General features: G+C 37.4%; 1 protein-coding gene across 1 annotated transcript in view; it reads left to right on the plus strand.

Annotated features, from left to right (window-relative positions):
- Window positions 1-22,228, plus strand: part of ROBO1 (roundabout guidance receptor 1) — a 689,994-nt gene that overhangs the window by 392,708 nt on the left and 275,058 nt on the right. The window contains exon 3 of the mRNA XM_009274513.1: window positions 226-552. Within this exon, the coding sequence (XP_009272788.1) occupies window positions 226-552 (327 nt within the window). The remainder of the gene's footprint in view (window positions 1-225; window positions 553-22,228) is intronic.

The raw sequence follows: 22,228 nt of genomic DNA on the forward strand, positions 1-22,228 counted from the left end.
AATGCTTTCAATGTATTCACCTGGGAGAACCTTGCACACAATTAAGTGCATTAAGGTGGTTTTTTGTTTGGTGGTTTCTTTTTTTTGTCCACTTTAAAAAGATGTTAATGGCTGTTGTTTTTAAATCCTGTACTAGAGGATAATGGTTAAGTAGTTGTATTGCAAAACACAGTGACTGTACCTGGCAATGATCTCCTAAGAAAGTTTTGCGTTTTTATCTTGCAGGTTCCCGTCTTCGGCAAGAAGATTTCCCACCTCGAATTGTCGAACACCCTTCTGATCTAATTGTTTCCAAAGGAGAACCAGCAACTTTAAACTGTAAAGCTGAAGGAAGGCCGACCCCCACCATCGAGTGGTACAAGGGGGGGGAAAGAGTGGAAACGGACAAGGATGATCCACGCTCCCACCGCATGCTGCTGCCCAGCGGATCTTTATTTTTCTTACGCATAGTCCATGGGCGCAAGAGTAGGCCAGATGAAGGGGTCTATGTCTGTGTGGCAAGGAATTACCTTGGGGAAGCTGTAAGTCATAATGCGTCGCTGGAGGTGGCAAGTAAGTACATCTTCCCCGCTCCCCCACACCTTTGGTAACAGCCGCTTGCTTTGATGTTATTTGAAGATAAAAATATAAGTGTGAGCTGCCTCTGACGCACTGACTTAAAAGCAATGAAGGAATCAGACGGTTAATTATTACTAATACAGACATAGGAAAATAGAAAAATAGTCAGAAGAGGTATCGTATCACTGTAGAAATTTAGATATTTTTTGTGCGTTCTCACTACTTTTATGCTTTCATGAAATTATTATTTCTTAATGTTTGTTAGATTTTGTATACTTAATTTCAATTTATAGATGTGTTTTCCTCTCCAGATAACCATGCAAACTGCAATGTGTAATAGGAGGCAGGATAGACAGAATTTGATCTAATAGGGTACGTTTGGAATGGTTGTTGCACAGATAAACAGTAGAAAAAATAATGGCAGATTTAGAAACACAAAATATTTTTTTTTCTCTAGAAGAAGTGGCCCACAAATTATCTCTCTAGTTCTAAGTATTTGGCCAACGGAAGGAGCAGTCAAGTATGTTCACATCGCTTTGTAATGCTTATCTCTTCCTGTATGCCCTTTAAACTCAACTTATTTTAAAGGAAGAGAGTGTACATGAAAGGGTTTTAAGCATTCATATGGAAGGCCAAGTGTAGGTCAAAAAATATCAAATTTGGGGTACTGAAGTATGAGAGGAAACCTTGCAATTCAAAAGTTAGGTATCTATTTTAAGTTGCTTTTATAGGCTTCCTCTGTAATCTGTAGCAATTCATCTGGTGTCATGTTGAAGAGCTAGCTCAGAACTGGGTGAGTCACTCTCTGAAAACACTGATCTCTCTGTTGACTAAACAATTAATGTTGTTAACTAGCTCTGATGAAACTCCTAACTTTTAGACAAGTTACATAAATGCTGTTGGTGTATAAATTTAGAAGAAGGGCTGGATTTTCATAACTCTCACAGCAGGCAAAGGAAATAGACTATAAATTTGTGCATTTACTTGAGCCCTTTGCCTAGTCTTGCTCACAGTCACAGAAAATCCCAAGGACTTTCATAGTTCTTATATCAGAAGGATCTTGAGCATCATATAATACAGTAAATGCACATGATTAAGATCTATGATCATGCTGTTTCCTTGTTACCACTTTTAGTGATAAAATTAATTAGTGTCTGGCTAACTGGAAGTATGCTTATCCAGTAAATGTATAACCTGTTTAAATTATCTGTTGATTGGTTACTCCCAAATGTTATATCCAGTATCTTGTATGTGTAATTTTGAGTGGGCATTGAGGTTTAAGAGATTTTGATTTTTATCTAATTGCTGTTGTTTACTTTATAGCACTGCTCGTTGAGTCTTAAAATAAGTTTTAATGTTCTGTCCATGCAGCAAGGCAGCATGGACAGCTGTGCTTATTTCACGTTCTTTCGGTTTGTGATGTACCATGAAGTAATGTTTGAAATGCATGTAGCGTTTCTGTGTCTTCCACAATTTTTGATCAGAACCCAGAAACATGAGGTAGACCTCAGTGGTTGGTACACTGCAGCATGTACCAGTTCAACTGGTATATAGTTGCTAAATATGTTTGTCCCCCCTGCCTCAAGTCATCTTCATGTGATTACAGTAGAGAGTCTAACTGACAAGGTCTGAATGCAAAATACTGATATCGCCACAAATTTTTTTTAAGAGCCTCTGCCAACACTCAAGACAAAAAAATAAAAGATGAGAATCTTCTTAAAGGGGTTCAAATGTACACCACCTAACAATAGTATAGCATTAAATTGTTAATCCAGCTCAAAATTACTCTCATATCGAGGGCTAGTGTCAGAAAATAAACACCAACAATGCTGTAAGGGGAAAAAAATCACAATCTATATTTGGAAATAAGATTTGGAGGTACAATGGTATACAGTTTTAACTGTATACCAGCAGATTATAGACAAAGAATTTTAACAGAAAAGGTTATGCTTTTAATAGAAAAGCTAGTGATGTGACAGTGCAAAAGCACCAAACCACTTTAAATAGTACAGAAGACATGAGCAACAAGGAAAGAGTTGAAGGCTGGTGGAATAAATTTGCATTAAATTCAAAATCTATGCATTACAGCTGCAACGCTATCATCATTATAAACTGTAGCTACACTCACGGTGGATTGCTGCAAATCAGCGAACTGTTTGATTAGCTTCTCAGTACACCTGTCTTGAGCACCACAGCATTTTCATTTGTATACATGTAGTCATATACAATTGCTGTTTAATAAATCCTTATGTTATAGTTTAATATTTGTATGTTTACAGAGTAAAATTGCCTTTATTTGGTTTTCATTTACAAAGTACAGAAGGTAATTTAGAGTACTCATTTGGTTATATGCTTTGACGCTGCAAGTTTAACTAAAAAACTTCTGTGAAGCATAGAAAGCAGAAGCTTTTTTTGTGCTGTAACTGCTAGCTCCTGCTGGAAGAAGCAGCTCCTGTCTGCACCACTTTGTTTCATAATGTGATAGGGAATTTATCACAACATTTTCTATCACCTCTTATAGTAAAAACTTCAATTAGATGATGTTCCTTCAGCGTTCAATGGAAGTGTAGATTTGACTTCAGATTCGGGTTAATACTAAAAATAAATTTTCATGTCTGTTATTCCTTCATGCAGATAACTTTTTTAAGCAGTTCCAGTGCTCATCGTTGAGGTAGTCCACAAAGAATTTGTTGTCTATGTAATAAGGTGGACATGTTCCTTAAGTACACTGTGCATAGATTCCACAATTGCAAAGAAGGAAACGTAGAGGGATTTCAAATCTACAAAAATATCAGAAGTGCAATATATAAAAAGCTGTTTCATCTTCTTAAATACGTGTGTATTTTAAGAACTTCAAAAACAGCTTTAGATGTGATAGCCACAATGGGGGAGAGACTAAAATCATAAATCATGAAATTGCGGAGAGAATTTCCCTCTGCTTTTGTTCCTTTCTGTTCATCAACCTTTATTTGGTGACTTGGCTGAGGTGTGCATCTCATTTAATCCAGAGGATGCTACATTTTCTTCCACTGATGTGTATCTCAGTCATGATAGTGTAGTCCTCAATGAATACCGTTAAACAAAATCTAAATACCATTTATTATCAGCAAATTGAATTAAGTCAGTCTCTTATTCAATCTCAGCCTCTTGTGGCCCTTCCAAAATGTTTGAAGATCCCCTGGGTCTACTCATGGCGTTGGGGGTTTGTTATATCTTCTCCATAATGTTATTTTTGAGAGAGAGAGAGAGATTTAAAAAAAAAAATCCAGCTGTATTTCCTGCAGTTTCTGTGGTTATTTCCTTGAAACCATGACCCATCCTTATGCCCAAAGAAACATTAAAAACAAGGTGATACTTCTTGCTGGTAAAGAGGTGATATCTTTCTTAAATATACCAAACGAGTACTTGAACCCCCACAGACTCCATTCTGTTTGATTATGTTGCAGGGACTGTAACTTTCTCTAATCAAATAGCTAGCCACTTGATATTTCAAGAATTAAAATATCTTAGACACTTTAGAGACTAGTAAAACTATTCTAAGCTACACAGCCCTGTGCAAAGTAGCTTTGTAATTTAATATTACATGACATTTTCTGTGTAATTTAGATCTGTAAGATCTTTGTAAATGGGAAGGCTATATATTTGCATAAATAGGAACCCAACAGACAGCTGAATTACAAGTCAATTAAATAAGAGATGTAACTCCTGTTTAATTGGGGCTTTTTTTGTGTATGTAGTTGACTGGTTTCATCTTTATTTGAAACGTTTTTCTCACAAAATTTCTGAAATGGAGACTCGCTGTATGCATTCAAACTTAATTTGCGGTAGAATGAAGTTTCAGTAGGGTAGCCCAGAAAGAGTATGCGATGAGATAATCTAAAGTTTGGGACCAAGAAAAAGTATGAAAGAAAAAAAACAACTCCCAGCCCCCAGCCTGTCTTCAGACTTAGGCTGCTACAAGTCCATTTGCCTCCCTCCTCCCTCCATTCTTCAGACTTAGGCTGCTACAAGTCCATTTGCCTCCCTCTTCTTGACTTCCTGAACTCAGCCTTTTGATCACTGGAGACCTACTCAAATTAGCTCTGTGTTTTGTTTTTGAGGAATGTAACTGGTTTCGGATTACTGCCTACCAGTGACACATTCTCCAGTGGTGAAAGGTCCTAAAGAACGTGAAAAAGGGCATGTCCCTGTCAAAACGAAACTGGGTAATTCTCTCTATAAATGTCAGGTTTTACAGGTGGGAGCACAAAATGGAAGCATGCTTGATCGTCAGAGTAAGGGCTGGAGACTGTTTAGGCTATCACATAAACAGTTGGAAAACAAAAGTCGTTTTTGATGGTAGAGAAGTAGAAGCAGTTTTGGAAAAGTGGAAAGTTACCCATTAGCAGACTGGAAGGTGGCTGCAGCTGCTTCATATGCTTGAATCTCTTAGGATTGTCTGGTGAATGGATGCACCTGATCAAGACCTAATTCAGTTATTGGTGTGTGATAGTTTGATTCAGTGTTTAATTTTTTTCTTTTGTTTTCCTCCAGTTACTCCTTTTTGAGGAAAATTTTATCTCCGGATCTTGTGAGTGTCTGTTATGTAGCATTATGTAGAAAACTACCCATGTCAAGAGTCATCTTTCTTCCTCTAAAGTTTTTGAGGATGTTAAGAAAAATCAAATGCAAATGAATTTGGTTGTGTTTGCCGGTCAGTGGCTTTGTGAATCTTTATTTTAAATCAAGTTTCTCTGTGAACTTCTTTCACATTTGCTGTGAAAGTTCTAGGTGACTCTTACCACAACATTTGTGTTTTCCATTGATACATGGATTTGCTTCTCAAGAGCCATGCTCTTGTACAAATACAAAAGTATTTGTAAAGTACATACAAAAGCATGTTACCTCTAACCTCAGTAACAGAGCATCTTACAGTAAGTAAGTTGTTGTGTATAAAAGTTTGCTCACATTTGTTTTCAATTTACAATAGATAATACTCCAAATACATTAGATCCCAGGAACGTCCCAGTTAGACTTGCCATGTTGTGACTTTAAAAACAAACAAAAAACCTTCCATTGCACAGAACTGATATGAAAAATGAATTAACAGCTCTGTCTACTCAGGGGTTCTAAAACAGTAATATCCTTCTCACAATGAGAAGTCATATTTCTTTGTGTATTGTTTTCATCATATGTTCAGTCTGTATGGTGATATGTTAGCAAACATGCTCTGCTAACTGCCATTGTACAGCATCAATATTTTAAGCCAAGCTGAAATTAATGAACAGATTTGCAGTTTTGTTACCTGATCTGTTCATATCTTGCTGATAAACAAGTGACTTAATTCGAATTCTTATATGCATATATAATGAAGATGAATCTCAATTTTACAAGAATCTCATTAAGCTCCTAAGTACATACAAAAATTTAGTGAAGCTATACCATTGCTTACCACAAGCAATGGCATTAACAAAAGTTGCTTGAGGCGTAGGAGGCTTAATAGTAGCGCTGTTGCTAATGCTTCTTAAAACCTACCATTTATCAATGGTAGGTTTACCTTGACTTTTACTGTGCAGCTGTAACAAGCATTGAAAGCCTGGATTACTATAAACTGCCTCTGAAGCATATCTTAGCAGAAGATGTAATGTCATTTAGGAGAAATTTCTTTGCAATGAGGTCAAAGTTACATGCAAATGTGCTACTTTTTAAAATGTAGTTATCTCTGCTTGAGGAAAGCTAGGACAATTATTTTAGCTACTTAAACAAGTTTGTGTGTTACTTTCCTCTGCCATTACAGTCAGTTGAAGAACGTTGAGAGCTTGAATGTAGTCCTTTAAGTCCCCCACCTAATTTTTAAAGATGCATAGAGCCTTATTTTTACTCTTTTGATACTCTGTTTCCTTTACTAACCAACTCTCTAGTAACTGGGGGTAACTCTCTCTCTGTTAAGCATAGTAGTGTTGCGTCCATAAAAGTTTGGGAAGTGAGCCTTGTACTTCCTTCTTTCTATTTTTTTTTCATTAAATGAAGACGATGTTGTCACATATTGAGTTAGACCTAATGAGAATAGCAGATGCTTTACAAACCTCCCACATTTTAAAGAACGCTTATTCAGTTGTGTTTACTTTTACCTATAAAAAGGGTCAAAGTAGGTTGAAAGATAAGGAATTTTTGTCCCATTAAACCTCTCTTACAAAACAGCAAGGGTTTATGCTCATATTTTATATAAATATTTCTACTCTGTGCACCTTCTTTGAATTCTAATATGAATCACCAAACAAAAAAGGAGATAGGGAAGTGAGGCTGCACAGAAATCCAGCAGTGCAGCAAATGGAAATGCTTAAATATTACAGCTCTTACGGTACTCAGGTTGAATCATATTATTACTATTATATTCCTAGTTCAGGGTTAGTAACATTGGTCTTCCATGACTGTCCTATAGCATGGTTGAAAAATGAAATAGTGACACATTTAAAGAATTTCAGTCTGAACTCATAGCATGGTGCAAAGAGAAAAAAATATTTCAGGAGATTCCAAATGAAAACAAAAACTGCTAGGGTGATCTCCTCTGCTGGGTAGAAATAAGACATAATTCTAGATTGTCTTCAAATTGGACTGTCCCGACATGTGAAGCCAATGTGTTGAGTCTCTATTTTCATGTTCTTTATGAGCAGAACTTACCTTTGTGCAAGCAATACACACACGGCCCATGTCAAGCTTCAGAGAAGGTGGCTGAATTACTTTAAGATGGTTTGTCCTGGTTTCGGCAGGGATAGAGTTAATTTCCTTCCTAGTAGCTGGTACAGTGCTGTGTGTTGGATTTAGGAGGAGAACAATGTTGATAACACACCGATGTTTTAGTTGTTGCTAAGCAGTGCTTACACTGGTCAAGGACTTTTCAGCTTCCCATGCTCTGCCGACCGAGAAGGCTGGAGGTGCACAAGAAGCTGGGAGGGGGCACAGCCAAACTGGCCAAAGGGACATTCCATACCATGTGACGTCATGCTCAGTACATACACTGGGGAAAGCTGGCCGGGGGGGCCGCTGCTCAGGGACTGGCTGGGCATCGGTTGGCGGGGGGGGAGCAATTGCATTGTGCATCACTTGCTTTGTATATTATTATTATTAGCATCATCATCATCTTATTTTAATTATTAAACTGTTTTTTATCTCAACCCACGAGTTTTTCTCACTTCTACTCTTCCAATTCTCTCCCCCACCCCAGCTGGGGGGGGTGTGTGTGTGTGTGAGTGAGCGGCTGTGTGGTGCTCAGTTGCCGACTGAGGGTAAACCATGACATGGTTTTATCTGATGAAATCAAGGTATGAAATCTGAAGTTTCCCACTGACTCAGACTATATTCTTTTCTCTCACCTCATCCCTTGCCGTGTCTTAATGAGTTGTTAGAGAAGAGATAATTTATTACCAGGGAATTCGGCATGATTCTTCCATATGTAGCTTTGTCATCATTGTAACATAATCGTCAGTACACATTCAATGACTGTTTGAGTTCTAAAAATGTGTTGTTGCAGTTTTAAAATGATTTAAAAGGAATAAAAATGGCATAGAGTCAGTGTAGGTGTCTTATGGTTAAAAACACTTGTTCCTTTGAATTACAAGAAGCAGAGTTAACCATCCTGTGGAGAGGATGGTTTCAGCAGCAGCAGCGTTAATTTTCATTGGTAAAATGAAATATCCCTTGTTGTTCTGAAACTCCTTTGGTAGATGAAGAAAAGGTTGCTACAGAATCTAAAGATCAGTGATGACTTTCCTGTACTTCATTTTCCTGTGTTATGCAGAATACGAGCTGTTCAATTAGCTGCAAAATTCTTTCTCACTTTCCATTAATTTTAGGCAAGATGGGATCTCCCTGAGTTAATGTTTGTATTATTACCTGCAAGCTATGCAATATTGTCAAAATTCAAACCACTTAATTTTTATAAATGTTCTGTGTTTTAAATTATACCTAATGTGCAATCACTGGTGTTTTAAAATAATCAGGCAAACAACAGGTTACTCCCTTTCTCAGTTGCATGACAATGAACAAAACATTTTGGACGCTTTTCATAATTTCCACGGGTTGAGATACCCATGGCCTCAGAGAAAAATAGGCCCTTTTTAACCAAACCATCAGCTCCTTTCTTCATTGAAGAGAGGAACTAAATATCATCCTACCAGGCTGTGTAACTTCAACGTTGGGTGAACCTCAGAAGAACAGTTCTGTTTGTTTGCTGTCATGATCAACAGATCTCTCTAAGTGACTGTGCTTAACAGTGGTATGTATTGCATAATGCAGGTACATTTTCTGTGCTTCCAACAGCTACCTCATTCACTATATTTTCACATTCCGTAATAACAAAACTTTAAGAATTTTGTTCTTAAAAGCAGTGCTAAAATGACTTGATTCATTTGCGTGCTGTTTACCATTCATACTTCACCAGACCGGGGAAAAATACTGTCAACTTCTAGTATGATCTTTTCTCTCTTTGTCCTGGGGAGGGCAGCCCCCCTCACTTGGTGGTGGAACATTGCTATGAGAGCCGTGATCCGTACCACCACTTCACTAGAAGATTTATTAACTCAATTTTAACTCACAATCATTTAGTTTGCTCTGCATCCTCCTTGCAGTGGACGTATGCTATGGTGCACACTACAGCTTCCATTACTGCTTGATAAACGTACGAGAAGAAATCGTACTTAGTTATCAATACTTCGACTATATACAGTAACTCAGACTACAGTTCTTCTAGAAGTATTAATATATTTACAATTGTTTCCATTCCAGCAATGATGGAAATAATTTCTGTGTACCAAGTGCACGTAGATTAAGACTCCTTTAGCTTTAAGGGCCTTGCCTCCATCTGAGTTGCTTAGATCAAATGTTACATGGGATCTGAAACAAACACTCCTACAGTGATGATAGCTCAGATTTAGTTAGTCACCTGGGGACTCCCTTGGAGGAATATGGATTCATGCCAAGTCAAAAGCAGGTCTTTTTTCCTTTTTACCTCCACCATAGGTTCTGGAGCTTCTTTCTGAACTTTGTCAGCAACTGTGAACGTGCCACAGTAACTTCTTTGGGAAGAGAGTCTCCCCTCAGTTTGTAGGCTGCTGATGGTGGGTGATAGGTTTTCAGAGTACTCTCTGGTACAGAGGCTTCTACCAGAAAGAGCTGATTTGCTGCACTCGCATGCTATATGCAGTACTTTGCAGCAAGATACAGTGAAAGCCTGTGTATGGAAAACATGTGCTGTTTATGTTGGTTATGGTTCTATTTGGCAAAGTCTCATAAAAGTTGTGGATGATTTTTTGTTTCAAGCGTGCAGTTAGTTTTAAGGTATCACAAAAGGTCTTTCTTTTTTTGAGTTTCTCATTTCTCCTTTTGTTCAAAGGCTAGGTTTCTTCAGGCAAATGTCCACCCTTGCAGGGGCAGTGGGGGAGACAAAAAAGAGTTACTTTTTTAGTATTGTTTGGTGAAGTTTTGATGATTCAGTCTTGCTTGTACTCATAAAATAAAATAAAAAAAAAAAAGAAAAAAAGAAATGTGCCTTATCAGAGTTATTGGATGTTTACCCTGTAGAGAGGGTTACAAGGTTAATTTATGCATTGGGGAATAAAATGACGTACAGATTTAAAAAACATAAAAAAACAACAGAAAACCAAAATGCCAAAGCTTGACTGGAAATGCTGTAACTTAAATACGTATCCAAACTGACACAGTTCTTTGGTATGGTAGAACTTAATTTTGGAGTTATGGCTAAGCCTATTCTTAAAGGAAAATTGTATGTGTATTATCTAAAATACAACTTGTATTTATTTGGGAATATGTAAGAGTAATTTTTAAAGATCTGAAGGTTATATAGTCTACAGTTGTAGGATTATTGTTTTAGGATTTTGGTTGTTCCATGGAGAGGATTGGAAGCCCATACTGTTTATATCTTTCATGTTAGGTATGAAATGCTAAGATTAAATATATTTTGGAAGCAGACTAAGAGGACTCCTATTGAGGATGTATGTCAACGTATTTAAGTATTATAGTTAATTCTGTACTCAAGACAGTTCACAGGTCAGTGGTATTGTTAGTGGATAACAATGACACCAATAAAACAAATGAAAGATTTTTCTAGGTGCTGATGCATATGAGACTTCAAATAACTGTGAAAACAGAGCACCTAAATTTAAGATTCCTATTCAATGCAATTATCTACTCCTGCCAAGGTCAGGGCAAAATAGTAGGCTGGATGAGCACTTTGTCTGACCCAAGAAAGCTGTTCTTACGTCTTTGTGTCTTCACAGAAACTGTGGAACAGAGGAATTTAGGTTGCCTTCAGCTAACAACATGAGACTTCAAATAACTGTGAAAACAGAGCACCTAAATTTAAGATTCCTATTCAATGCAATTATCTACTCCTGCCAAGGTCAGGGCAAAATAGTAGGCTGGATGAGCACTTTGTCTGACCCAAGAAAGCTGTTCTTACGTCTTTGTGTCTTCACAGAAACTGTGGAACAGAGGAATTTAGGTTGCCTTCAGCTAACAGAGTTCTTGATCGGTTATGATACTGTGACTATGCTGATTATTCTTAAACTGATGAGTAATTTAGGATGTTACGGTGACCATGCTGGGATGGATGATCAACATCAAACAAATTATGTGTTTTGTAGTCTTGCCAGAAATTGAAATGCAGCTCAGAAAATTCATAAATCAAAAAATGTGGTGGAAGTCTTTCTATGGGATGGTGACTCTGATGGGTAAAAGACTATCTGAAACCTCAAACCAAAACTGGAGAAGTTGATTCTTAGAACAGGGTAGAAGCTATGCCTTGCAGATTTAGACTGATCGGTCATTAGTTTCGGGGGGGGGGGGGGGAATGTATAATTAAAATTTCAGGTTTAAAGGGCTCTTCCTTTCCAAGCATGAACCTGAGATAAACGTGCAAGTCATTTTCCCAAATCTGACCAGTATAGTGAATTGATACCAGAGCTCTCCTTAGTTTTGCTGTTCAGAAGCCTGTGGAAGACAATTCAGACTGTTAACATCAACTAGAAATGCCAATAAAGGCAGGCATCCTAATTATATGAAGAAGGAAACGGAGGTTTTGATACAACAGTCTGTTTTCAGTCTCTGCTGCATAATCTCCTTCCCACGGTGTTAGGTGACATGCTGTGTCTCAAGCCTGTATGCCCTGTGGACTGTGAAAGATGGATCCTCAAGCGGAGTTCAGAGGGGTCTCTTTGGTGGAAGTTATCAATTAATTTGGACCATTGGCTGTCTCCTCTTTTTTTCTGGTTGGTGAGCTTCCTTTGGTCCAAGGGAGTTTTTATACGTGGTTTTCAACTAACAGATGTCTAGTATATTTTTTTTTGACCCCCCAGTTTCTGTTTTAAACTCTGATCCCCCCCCCCCCCAACATCTTGGTAGAACTAGATGAAGCGAAGGAGATCATTCCTATTTTTATTAGTGTTTACATTTCCTACATGATAATATAGGACATAGGCCTATAGGCAAAAGAATAACGTCAGACAAAAATAATGCTGACTAGTAGTCCTCATGCATTAGTTTTTCTGATGCTTTTTTCCCCAGTCCTACATTTTAAAACATGTTTTCCTGAAGTACTGAAAGTCTTGCTCCTGAGCTAAATTTGGAGATAAATTTGCATTGTGCCAATACTCTTTTCTGTATGAATTTAGAGCCTTTGGCAAATACTTCATATCGATGAAATATTTTATTATTATTATTATTTTGAATCATCATTCCCCAGAAAACAAAAGTATCAGCTGTATTTAAAATTGGGAAGATTTTTTTTTTCTTTTTACTGTCATCACGTTAAAACCTTTCTTAAAATCATACTGCTGACAAAGATAGATTTGCATCTTTGTGTCTGTGAGCTGTTTTGATGAGAACTGTCTGACTTAACTTGCATCCTGTATGTAAATTGATTTCATCTGATTGCTTTGAATTTGAAAGAAATTTAATTTGAAAACTGCCCTGTTCCACTCCCTGCGGTAGTAGATGCTTCTCTACGTCATCTGTTAAGCAGTGCATAGTCAGCATATGGCTGTTCCTCTCCTATTTAAATTGTTTTCTCCAGAGAAAGAGAAACTCCCTTTAGACCAGACAGACATCTGCTGACTCTTTCCTACTAGCAAAGCAACTGAAAAGATATCTTTCCTGTGATTAAAAGAAATATGTCTGGAGGCGCTTAGTTTTTGTTCAATTAATCAAAGATTAAACACATGTGGACTCTCTAAACCGGGCTTCTTTGTGCTTCTATGCTATCAGAAGTGATTGGAGGGGAGCTGTATGCTAGAGCTGGCTTGGCTGAAATTTAATATTTTACCTATATGCCTGCTATAATTCAGTTCCAAAAGTTCATAATAAAGTGGAAAAAACCCACTAAAATTATTTTTTTATTAATTTACAACTTTAAAATATTCCAATTAACCCAAAAAAAAGGCAAAAGTGTCAAGCGCTTTTTCTAACCCATGTACTTAAAAGAAAAATAAAAAAATATTAGGGGTATGTGACTGTGCTACTTTATACACAGTTACCATTTTTGTTTCTGTAACCATTTCCAGATGCAAAGGCATTCTTGGTTGCTTTTGTTCCTCAATTCCTATTAGTAAACGCTTTACTGGCAGAAACTTAGTGTTAAAAGTCTGGTATTCAGCTCAATGCCTTATCCTTACTCAACAATCATAGTATAGATAGAGTATTTAGTAAAAACCTACAGGTTTTTCTCTGATGTCAGAAAAATGAATAATTTTTTTCACTTTAAAATATACAGAATATGTAGACTAAAAATGCCACAAAAGTAAGATGGCAATAATTAAGCAGATTCCTTGAATACCATGCTGCTCTTAAATTTTTCATCAGACACTAGCAAGTCTCTCTCGTAGACATCTTTATCTGAAGATAATTTGTTTGGCTCCAGTTTTATTAGTGGAATTAGTTCTTTGGTGTAGTCTGTGGCGAGGTTTTAAAACAGGAAAGGCTCCACTGATAGTGTGACTTTACTAAGATGTTTTATAAAACTGTGTCGTCTTCTGGACTGCTCTTTCTAATAACTATGGGTTTGGTTTATTAACCGGTCAAAATTTCTTCAAAATATCTGAAAACTTACCTAGGTACCACTTTCTGAATAAACATAAATTAAAATACAGTGGAAAGGACTGTCCTTTCATAAATAGGCATCAAGCAGCATTTTTGGCAAGATGCTTGATAAGATAGCAGAATTTCCTTGTAAAGTAACATGTACTAGATGTATATTAATAATTATTGAAGAAGCAGACAATGAAATAGTCAAAACTGCCATCACAGAATTAGCTAGTTAAATAAAAATAATCAAAATCACCTTGATATGTAGCTTTTTCACTACTAATGGGCTGAACCAGTCCTTTGATGTTAATAAAAGGTGTAATGGTAGGAATTGCAAATTACTTCATTTTAAAAAGCTAACTGAAGTAATTAGGTTTTTAAACAAAAAATAGTCACAATATTTTCCAAAAATGAAAAAAAAAATCATAAAGGCCAGCTAATTTTAGTAAATATTGTCCATGTACAGAAGAAAGAGAATCAATGCATATACTTCGATTCCGGTATCTTAGCATTGCTTTGTGACTTTTTTTGCAAGAGTACGCTGAAAAATCCACAATCCTGTTTCTGTGTAGGTATTTCAAATCAATTTTTTAAAAGCATTTTATAAATGTTCAAATGTACTCATATTTGCGAAAGAAGGTCTTACTATTGCTGTTCTCTAGACAGAAAAACTCACGCAGGAAGAAATTGTATCTTGGTCTCAGAGGGTCACAAAGACGTCTGTCAGCCGTGGAGAGATTGGGAACTTGCTCACTGTTACATTTGTTCCTCACAAGACTGCTCTTCATCATCGCTCTGCTTTAAGGACTGTTTGAAAAGTTTTGTAGCTATTTTTAGCAGTAATTGCAAATAACTGTGGAAGTCCTTTGAAGTGTTACAAAAATTATGCCTTTTGGGTGGTGCTGGGATATAAATTTAGTTCTCTAACTTGTAATTTTCGATTTTCCTTCTATGGATTTATTCCTCTACAGCCTGGAGTGCTGATTCCCTATGGTTATGGGCCACCTTCCCCTCCCCCCTGCCCCTTCCAGCTGCTGATGGATCAGATGAATATATCAAGATGATTGTATATTTAACCCTCCGTTGTCCAGAGAGAGAAAGATACAAAAGAGAAATCCTAATAATATATAGAAGGCGCTGGAGAGCCTGGCGCGGGCACAGTTGTTTTTCTGACTTCAATTTAGTATGTTCCTGCTGGACTCGGGACTGCTCCTGCAGAAGCAGATGAGCGTCATTGATTTTAATTTCACCCATGCTCAGGGAAAGCCTATAAAATCAAATTCAGCCCCCTTGCTTTAATACATAGTGGATGCGAAGAAGAGGTCTTTGTGCCCAGACCAGGAACATCCAGACTCTCTCTTTGCTCCAGCAGTGTGACCTCCCTTTGGAGAGATTGTAGGTCCCATGCAAGAACGGTGCTGTCTGCCTTCCCTCTGTTTGTAGCGGTTCTTAGGGCACTGGTTCATTCCTGGTCTACCCTAATTAGTAGATCTAGCAAAGCTACCTCTTAAAAGCCTGTTACAAAAGACCCGTGGACCTTGGAGCCTGGTGTGGTTGTCAGAGTCACTGCAGCAATCCCTCCTCTGGTTTAGCCCAGTTCAGGGCAGACCCTGTGAAGGACCCAGCCTGCTCCAGCTCTGCTCTGCGCTGACTGCTCGCCATATAGGCAACTCGGGAAGGTAGGAAAGTGCTGGAATGGTTACACTTCCATTTTTAGCCCGTCAGCCATCACCCACGGTCTTTTGTTCCTCCTGTCCCCTCCTTCTCCTCACTCCCTTTTCTTTCTTTCCTGCTTTCCTGTGGGCTAAGCAAATTGTTTAGCGCAGTACATGATGTGCAGTCTTGCTCTAGGCCATCGTGGGAGCCAAGTACAGCCATCTTGCGGGGCTGGATTCAGCCTTGAGGCTGTCAGTTAGTTTTCTCTGTTCTAGAGGGAGAATCACAGCTCATGCATATTTCTGCTCTATGTCACGGAATAGATGCAGAGCTTCAAAGTTAAGAGGGTAGAAAATGGGAGTAGTAATTAGAAGTCACAGTCCCTGGTTTTGCTCCTTCAGTATGCTGTCATCATTTAAATATTTTGTTACTGGAAATAAGAAAATAAGTTTAATCTTCTCCTGACTTCAATTATGACAAAAAAGAAACCTGATTTAAACCAGTCTTCATAGAGAATTAGAAGAGCATAAGGAGAGCTTGTCCATAGAAGAGCAGTGTAAACTAATGGTGAAAACCTGATTTACTTTTCTTCAAATTATCTGACTAGTTTATAGAAAGAATTGGGCAGTGACCATTCCCTCTAAACGCACACACAAAACCGCTAAGTTAATAGGTATGTGTAGGAAGAGTCACTGAAGTAGAAGTACATAGCTCAGAATGGATTTACGCAATAATCATTAGTCACAACTTGCAGGATTTGCACATAAGACAAATGTTGACAGATAAACAAGTAGTGGTAAAGCCAAGTCCACTCTCCATATTTGAACTGCATGGCTTGGCAAGTATATTTTCTTGCATTCAAATCATACATCTAAACACGAAAGGTGTATGTTCAGAAGTTTAGCATTATGGGACCATAGTCTGTAAGGGAGTGATGCTGAAAAGGACCTGGAATCACATTAGATCGTCTAAAAATATTTTTCCAAGTTATGCTGGGAAATACGAGCAGGGAGGTGAAGCACAGGTGAATCATCAGTGAGACCGTTATTGGAATGCTGAGTCCACACACACGCACAAAAAAGGACATCGGAAAGTTGGAGCGGGCTCAGAAAACAGTTGCACAAATGATTCCAAATTTGAAAAGCTTGGTATACATGAGACTTCCGCTCAGCCTAGTATAGTTTTACTAAAGCAAATGTTAAGAGGTAACTTGAGGCTACAAGTCACTGATACTATATAGAAGTTCCAGTTAGTAGTATATTTACATGAAAGTAGATGCAGGGATTCTGCCTCTAAGAAGCTATATATATGCGTACTACCCTGACCGCAGTTACAGCACTGAAGAAGGTCTAAACAGTTTTGTGCCTACGAAGTACATCAGTAGGTAAAACATCGCTAATTCTCCTGCACTTTGACATTCACACTGCTCTGGGAATGTAAGGCAGCACTGGAGTTTATTTCATTACTGTCATTTATTCTTCAATTAAGAACACAGTAAGGGAAGTTACAGGATGAGAAAGTAAGTGTGAGATTTGCTGTTCAGACTGTTTTGGCTTCCTGAGTAACATTTGTGTCTTGAAGAAATACATAGTTATTCATATAGTACACAAGTCAGTGAATCCAAGAAGAAGGGGCAGAAGAGAATTGCAGTTGAAACTTAGAAGCACAACTTGTCAGAAAAATGTAGTAGCTTTTAATATGCTTTTCTTCTGTGGGAAATGTAGGTTCCTTGGGTCATATTTTACTGACATGAGGAGATGTGCATTTTTAGGTTTTGGGTTTGGTTTTGGTTTTTTGTTTTTTTTTTTTTGTAACATTTACTTAAAGTATTCCTATATTGAAGTGAGCTGATGATATGCAAGACTGGATGAGGCTCTGTGCAGTATGTTTATACTTAAAGAGGAGAGTAGAAAGTTTGAATTGATCTGTGGTCTACATCTGAAGACATTAACTATTCACCAGGCTACAGTTACTGTCTTTGCCTGTAATTCATCTCGATGGCATCTTGTAAATTCATAGACCGCCGAAAGAGCAGGAAACAGTCGAAAGTAGCTGGTTAGGCACTAGTCTTGCTCAGCAGATTTCACTTAAAAGTGTCTTGATGCGTGCACGGTACACAGAAAAGAAGTCATCTATTCCTCAGCCACCTCTGCCTGTGGTCACTCAACTGCATCAGATCTGCCAGCTGGACTTGTGTAGGAAAGTGAAGCGCTCTGCCCAGTGGCAGAAGGTGCCAGGCCCTCAGGCTCCATGCCTCCTCTCTTTCCTCCCCTCACCCCCTGTTCCGGGGACTCTTGAAAGTATATCTGTTTTCTGATAATGCTATTTGTTGTACCTGCAGTTTTAGTCCTTAATGAGCCGTCCTTTGTCTTCTCTTCTGGATCTCAGGCTTTTGATACTCTTCAGAGTACAGAAATGGGACTTTGGCAGCCCTGCACCGCAGGACTTACTGGACACAGGCTCCTCGGGCAGGTGCTGCCACAGGAGGGTTCGGGGAGGGAATGTCTGTCACAGGGTCGGCTTGGAAAGGCAACCGCAGCGATGGCCTGGAAATAAGATTTTGTTACCTAACAAACCAAGAAAGCTGTTGTTAGTGAATCAGTCCAAGCCAGGTAAATTTTTTGTTCATCTATTCTTTCCAAAGATCTAATTTTTTTTTTTTTAAACTGTGGTGGCCTCTCTGGAATTTGGTAACTTCTTCCTCTGTGAAGGTGAACGGGGGATTGTTCCCGCCGGTATGTGGCGTTGGCCTTAAGTTCAGCATTGTATTGTGGCTGAGACCTGAAGCACGGGAAGGTAAATTGAGTAATGATCTCTTTATTCCTGACCTTAATCATTTGAGTCTTTGTCTTTCTCTTTAAATGATTTGGAGAAATCAAAATTACTTCCCTCGAAGGGTATTACTTTTGGCTACGATGATTTTTTGAGACATATGGCTTAGATGTCTAATGCCTGATGATTATTTGTATCTGATTGTTCCTACTATAGATGTATTGGAGACTCTTCTGGTTGATGAGTAGAAAGCAGATCTGAAATATGTATGCATAGTAAATAATCACAGGTAGGCTCTTCAGGTCGGTTTATTCTGTAAGCGTAGCAGAGTGTCAAACTTTGGAACAAGTGACAATTTTTTTAATTGCAGGGGAAACAAACCAATTGAGCAGAACATTAAGGCATATCAGTGTTCATATAGATTCAGTTGTTTTAAGTACTAAACGTTTTAACTTCAGATAACATACACTACGCTTCTTGTGCTGATCTTCTAAATAAAATGCATACTAGCATCTTGTTTTAAAAATGTTTGTTTAATTAAACATACATGTATATTACATAGTTTTTGTATATATCTCACTTGAAATAAAAATTCTGCGTAAATTTATTGTCATCGTGTTCAAAGCTCTATTAATTTAATATACAGAGAAACGCTACCTTAAAAAATAAAATACAAAATATATTTTCAATTATTGATCTTGTTCAGCTCTATTAATTTAATATACAGAGAAACGCTACCTTAAAAAATAAAATACAAAATATATTTTCTATTGCATGCAATAAAGATCTTTTATGAGTAGTTGCATTTTATTTTTTTATCTTAGATTTAATGTATCATCTATAAAGGAAGTAATATGGCCTCTAAAAAGTTAGGGCAGGCTTTGCAGCTGTATTGTTTTAAGGCACTGACTGGGAAATGTTACACCTTCTTGAGGAAGTTCAAGGTGTGCTTGGAAATGAGAGAGCTTCTACAAGACTCAGGAAGGAGTAGTGCTATACTAGGGCTAATCAGAGGGAAAGAAGTACTCTTTATGAAAGAGGATTTTATCCATAATACATTGGAAAATACCATCTGAAAGTCCTCACCCTTTTTATGGCTAGAAATAAAGTTAATGCTGGCAGATGTTGTGTTTTGTTACAGCGGGGAAGAGTGAGCTTTATGGTGATGGGAAGGTAATTGTTTCTTTGTGACAGCAATAAAATATAAGGTAGAACGATTTCTTTTGGTAAAATACTAAACTTTTTTCTAAATATTGTTAAGCATGCGATTTCAGTGATGATTATGATGGTCAAAATACATGAATGCCTTCTGAGCATGCTTTGCCATTTTGTTTAGAAAAATAGTAGTCACAATAATCTTGAACTAATTCACTGTAAGAGGTTCCTAGTAGAGCAGCTTTTTTCTATGGTAAGGATTACTGGTGATGTGAAATAAGACTTGTTACCCAATAAAAGTCTCTGCAGTACAGTTTATAATTAGAACTGGTGATAAATATGATGGTAGCATGTGGAGATCATAAGGGCCTTTCATTCCAGTGAAGGTTAAAGAGATTTTGTTTACAAGGGATCTTTTTAATTAGATTTTTTTTTTTTAATTATTTGATGTCTCGTGACTGGGACACCTTTTTCAGGCTTCTCTTCTCATCTAGGGTTTGCACCTTGTTTTGGAAATACTCAATTTTCTATTTATCAGTGAAACATTTCATTCTGTCTCTAGCCATTTACATACCAGTACCAGCATCTGTGTATGTCCTGGGGAAAGTCGACTTTATGGTGTGATTGTAGGCACCTGGATTTGTTTGTTAGTGGAGCAGAGGCCAAATCCCTGCAGTTCTAGATAGATTGTTGGTAATGCATAAGATGATTTTGGAGGGAATGTAATATGAAGAGTCTCCTTTGGCTATCATTTAACCATTTAAGTTATGAAAATTTTAAGGAGGCAAGGAATCGTGCTGTTCATCATACCTGGATTCTAGTTCAAGATGGAGTACAAAAAGGCTGTAGCTGAGGACAGAGCTGATTTGTGTGCAGTCTTTTGGTGATACAGACATTCTCTTCTGTTAGTGAGTGGAGAGAAAGTTCTTTTTAATGGGAAAATCCAAAAGCTTTTCAATTATTTGCTTACTTTCTGGTAGGCAGGAACAGAAATACACTGTTTTGTTTGGTTGGTTGGTTGTTTTTTTCCCTCTAGTTAAGGTTAGGAAACACTAATGTGAAAGATTCTCATTTATTTTAATGATTTGGAGAATATTTGCCTTTTATCCATGGAATCCTGTACACAGCTTTTACTTCAGCCTTGGGCATGCTTCCAGTAAAAGAGCTGTTCATCTGTATTACTACTACAATTTTTCATTTGTCTTCTGAAGGCCTAGTTATCTCAAGAAACTCGTGTGTCCTTAAAGTCACTTTCATTTGCTGTTTTTCTTTCTTTACAGATTTTTCTTAACTAAACTGGGGTTTATCTCTCCATGAAGTGATCTATATTAAATTAGTCTGTATAAATAGACTGGTACAAAGGCTATAAACTAGATCTTAGTTTAATCTGGAATATTTGCAAAAGAAACAAAAATAAATGAACTAAGACGAATGTTGTGTCTACACCAAACTTCAATCAAACTGTTGCATGTTTGTTCATAGCATACATCATTAGGGTAATACTAATTACAGAGGTAGTATAGTATCAGATCTGTGGGCTGTTTGTTACTCTGGGTGGGCCATAACCATCTCTATTACGTGGCACGTTGACAGACAGTTTCCTTAAGCAGCAGATGAACCTGCTGGAAGTGCATAGCTTGGTTATTTAGCTTGCTTACTTGACTTTGTCAAGTTCGGTGTAATTTTTTTATAACATCAGTCAGCATTTAACAAGCTAAGTAATGGACATATTTTTCATTTTAGATGGTTAGTAAAAACATCCTAGTTACTTTCCGTTCTGTGTTTTCAGGGTGGTCAGCACTGGCCTGTTCTTTGATTTGTGAACCGCTGGTACAAATGCGAATTCATATAAATAAATTCACGGCCCCAGTATTTACACTACCTATCACACATCTTTGAAGTGTTGTTTTTCCCTCATTGAAGAAGAATATGTGTAGGTACAACCTTAACATTCAATATGCCAAGCATTTGCACATATGAACGTACAGCAGAAGTTACTGTATTTAAAACCTTAGACGTTGTCTTTTAAGGTTTTTCTATAAAGAAAATAATACCATAAAATGATTTCTATTTGTCCTTGCTGTCTTAAAAAGTGACAAATTCATTAGTATTTTAAAATAATATGAAATATACATTGGAGTGTATTATTACCTATTTAAAAAGTAACACAACTTGCTTTTAGTTTTCAGGACTGTCTGTATCAATGAAGTCTGTACTGTGTCTTCAGGTTTTATAAGAGACAGCACTGCAAGGGTGGAAGTGGCCTAAAAGAAAAAAACAAGTTTTTAAAGGAGTTATGTCAGAGAGTACTGAGGCCAGGAAGCCCCACTGTATTCCAGACTTGAATTAATGTGCTTTGTGGCCCTGAGCTAGTATAGCTTTTCTACCCTGGCCTCAGTAGAATATGTATCTAAAGAGCCCTATGGCCATATACCTTTGTATAGGAGTTCTATACAACAAAGGCAGCGCTTTATTGAGTACTTTGAGGAAGAAGTGCCAGCTGAGTCTTTATTGACAAGTATTTGAGGCAGGTTAGCCATTCTGCTAGGGCAGCTTTACTGAGGTTTGCAGATTAACATCATAATGTTGCTTATTGTAGGATTTAAGGAAAATTTAAGTAAAATATTTTCATGACTTTTCAGGTTTCATTCCAAGTAAAATCTTTTCAAAAGTTGGCAGAAACAAGAACTAAATCTCAGTATTAAAGAATAATGGGTGTTTATGTGATTCATATGTTTAGTCCATGTTTGTTTTAAAGAGATCTGCGAAGTTTTCCACACTGGAATTGATAACAGCTCTAGAAGACAGAAAAACATTTTAGTTTAGAGTGAAGTGGTTCCTGTTTTAGATGAGCTGTGCTGAAACCCAGGTAACTGGAAAAGTTCAACAAAGCCTTTGCTATTCTTGTTGTGGATACAGTTAAGATTTGCCTTTTGAGTGTTTCCCTCTGTCATTTATTGTTTAATGTTACCTTTAGATCAAAAGTTGTAGCTCCAGTAACTATGAAGTAGCA

The sequence above is a fragment of the Aptenodytes forsteri genome, unplaced genomic scaffold (genome assembly GCF_000699145.1).
Source record: "Aptenodytes forsteri isolate BGI_AS27 unplaced genomic scaffold, ASM69914v1 Scaffold207, whole genome shotgun sequence".
Classification (NCBI taxonomy): domain Eukaryota; kingdom Metazoa; phylum Chordata; class Aves; order Sphenisciformes; family Spheniscidae; genus Aptenodytes; species Aptenodytes forsteri.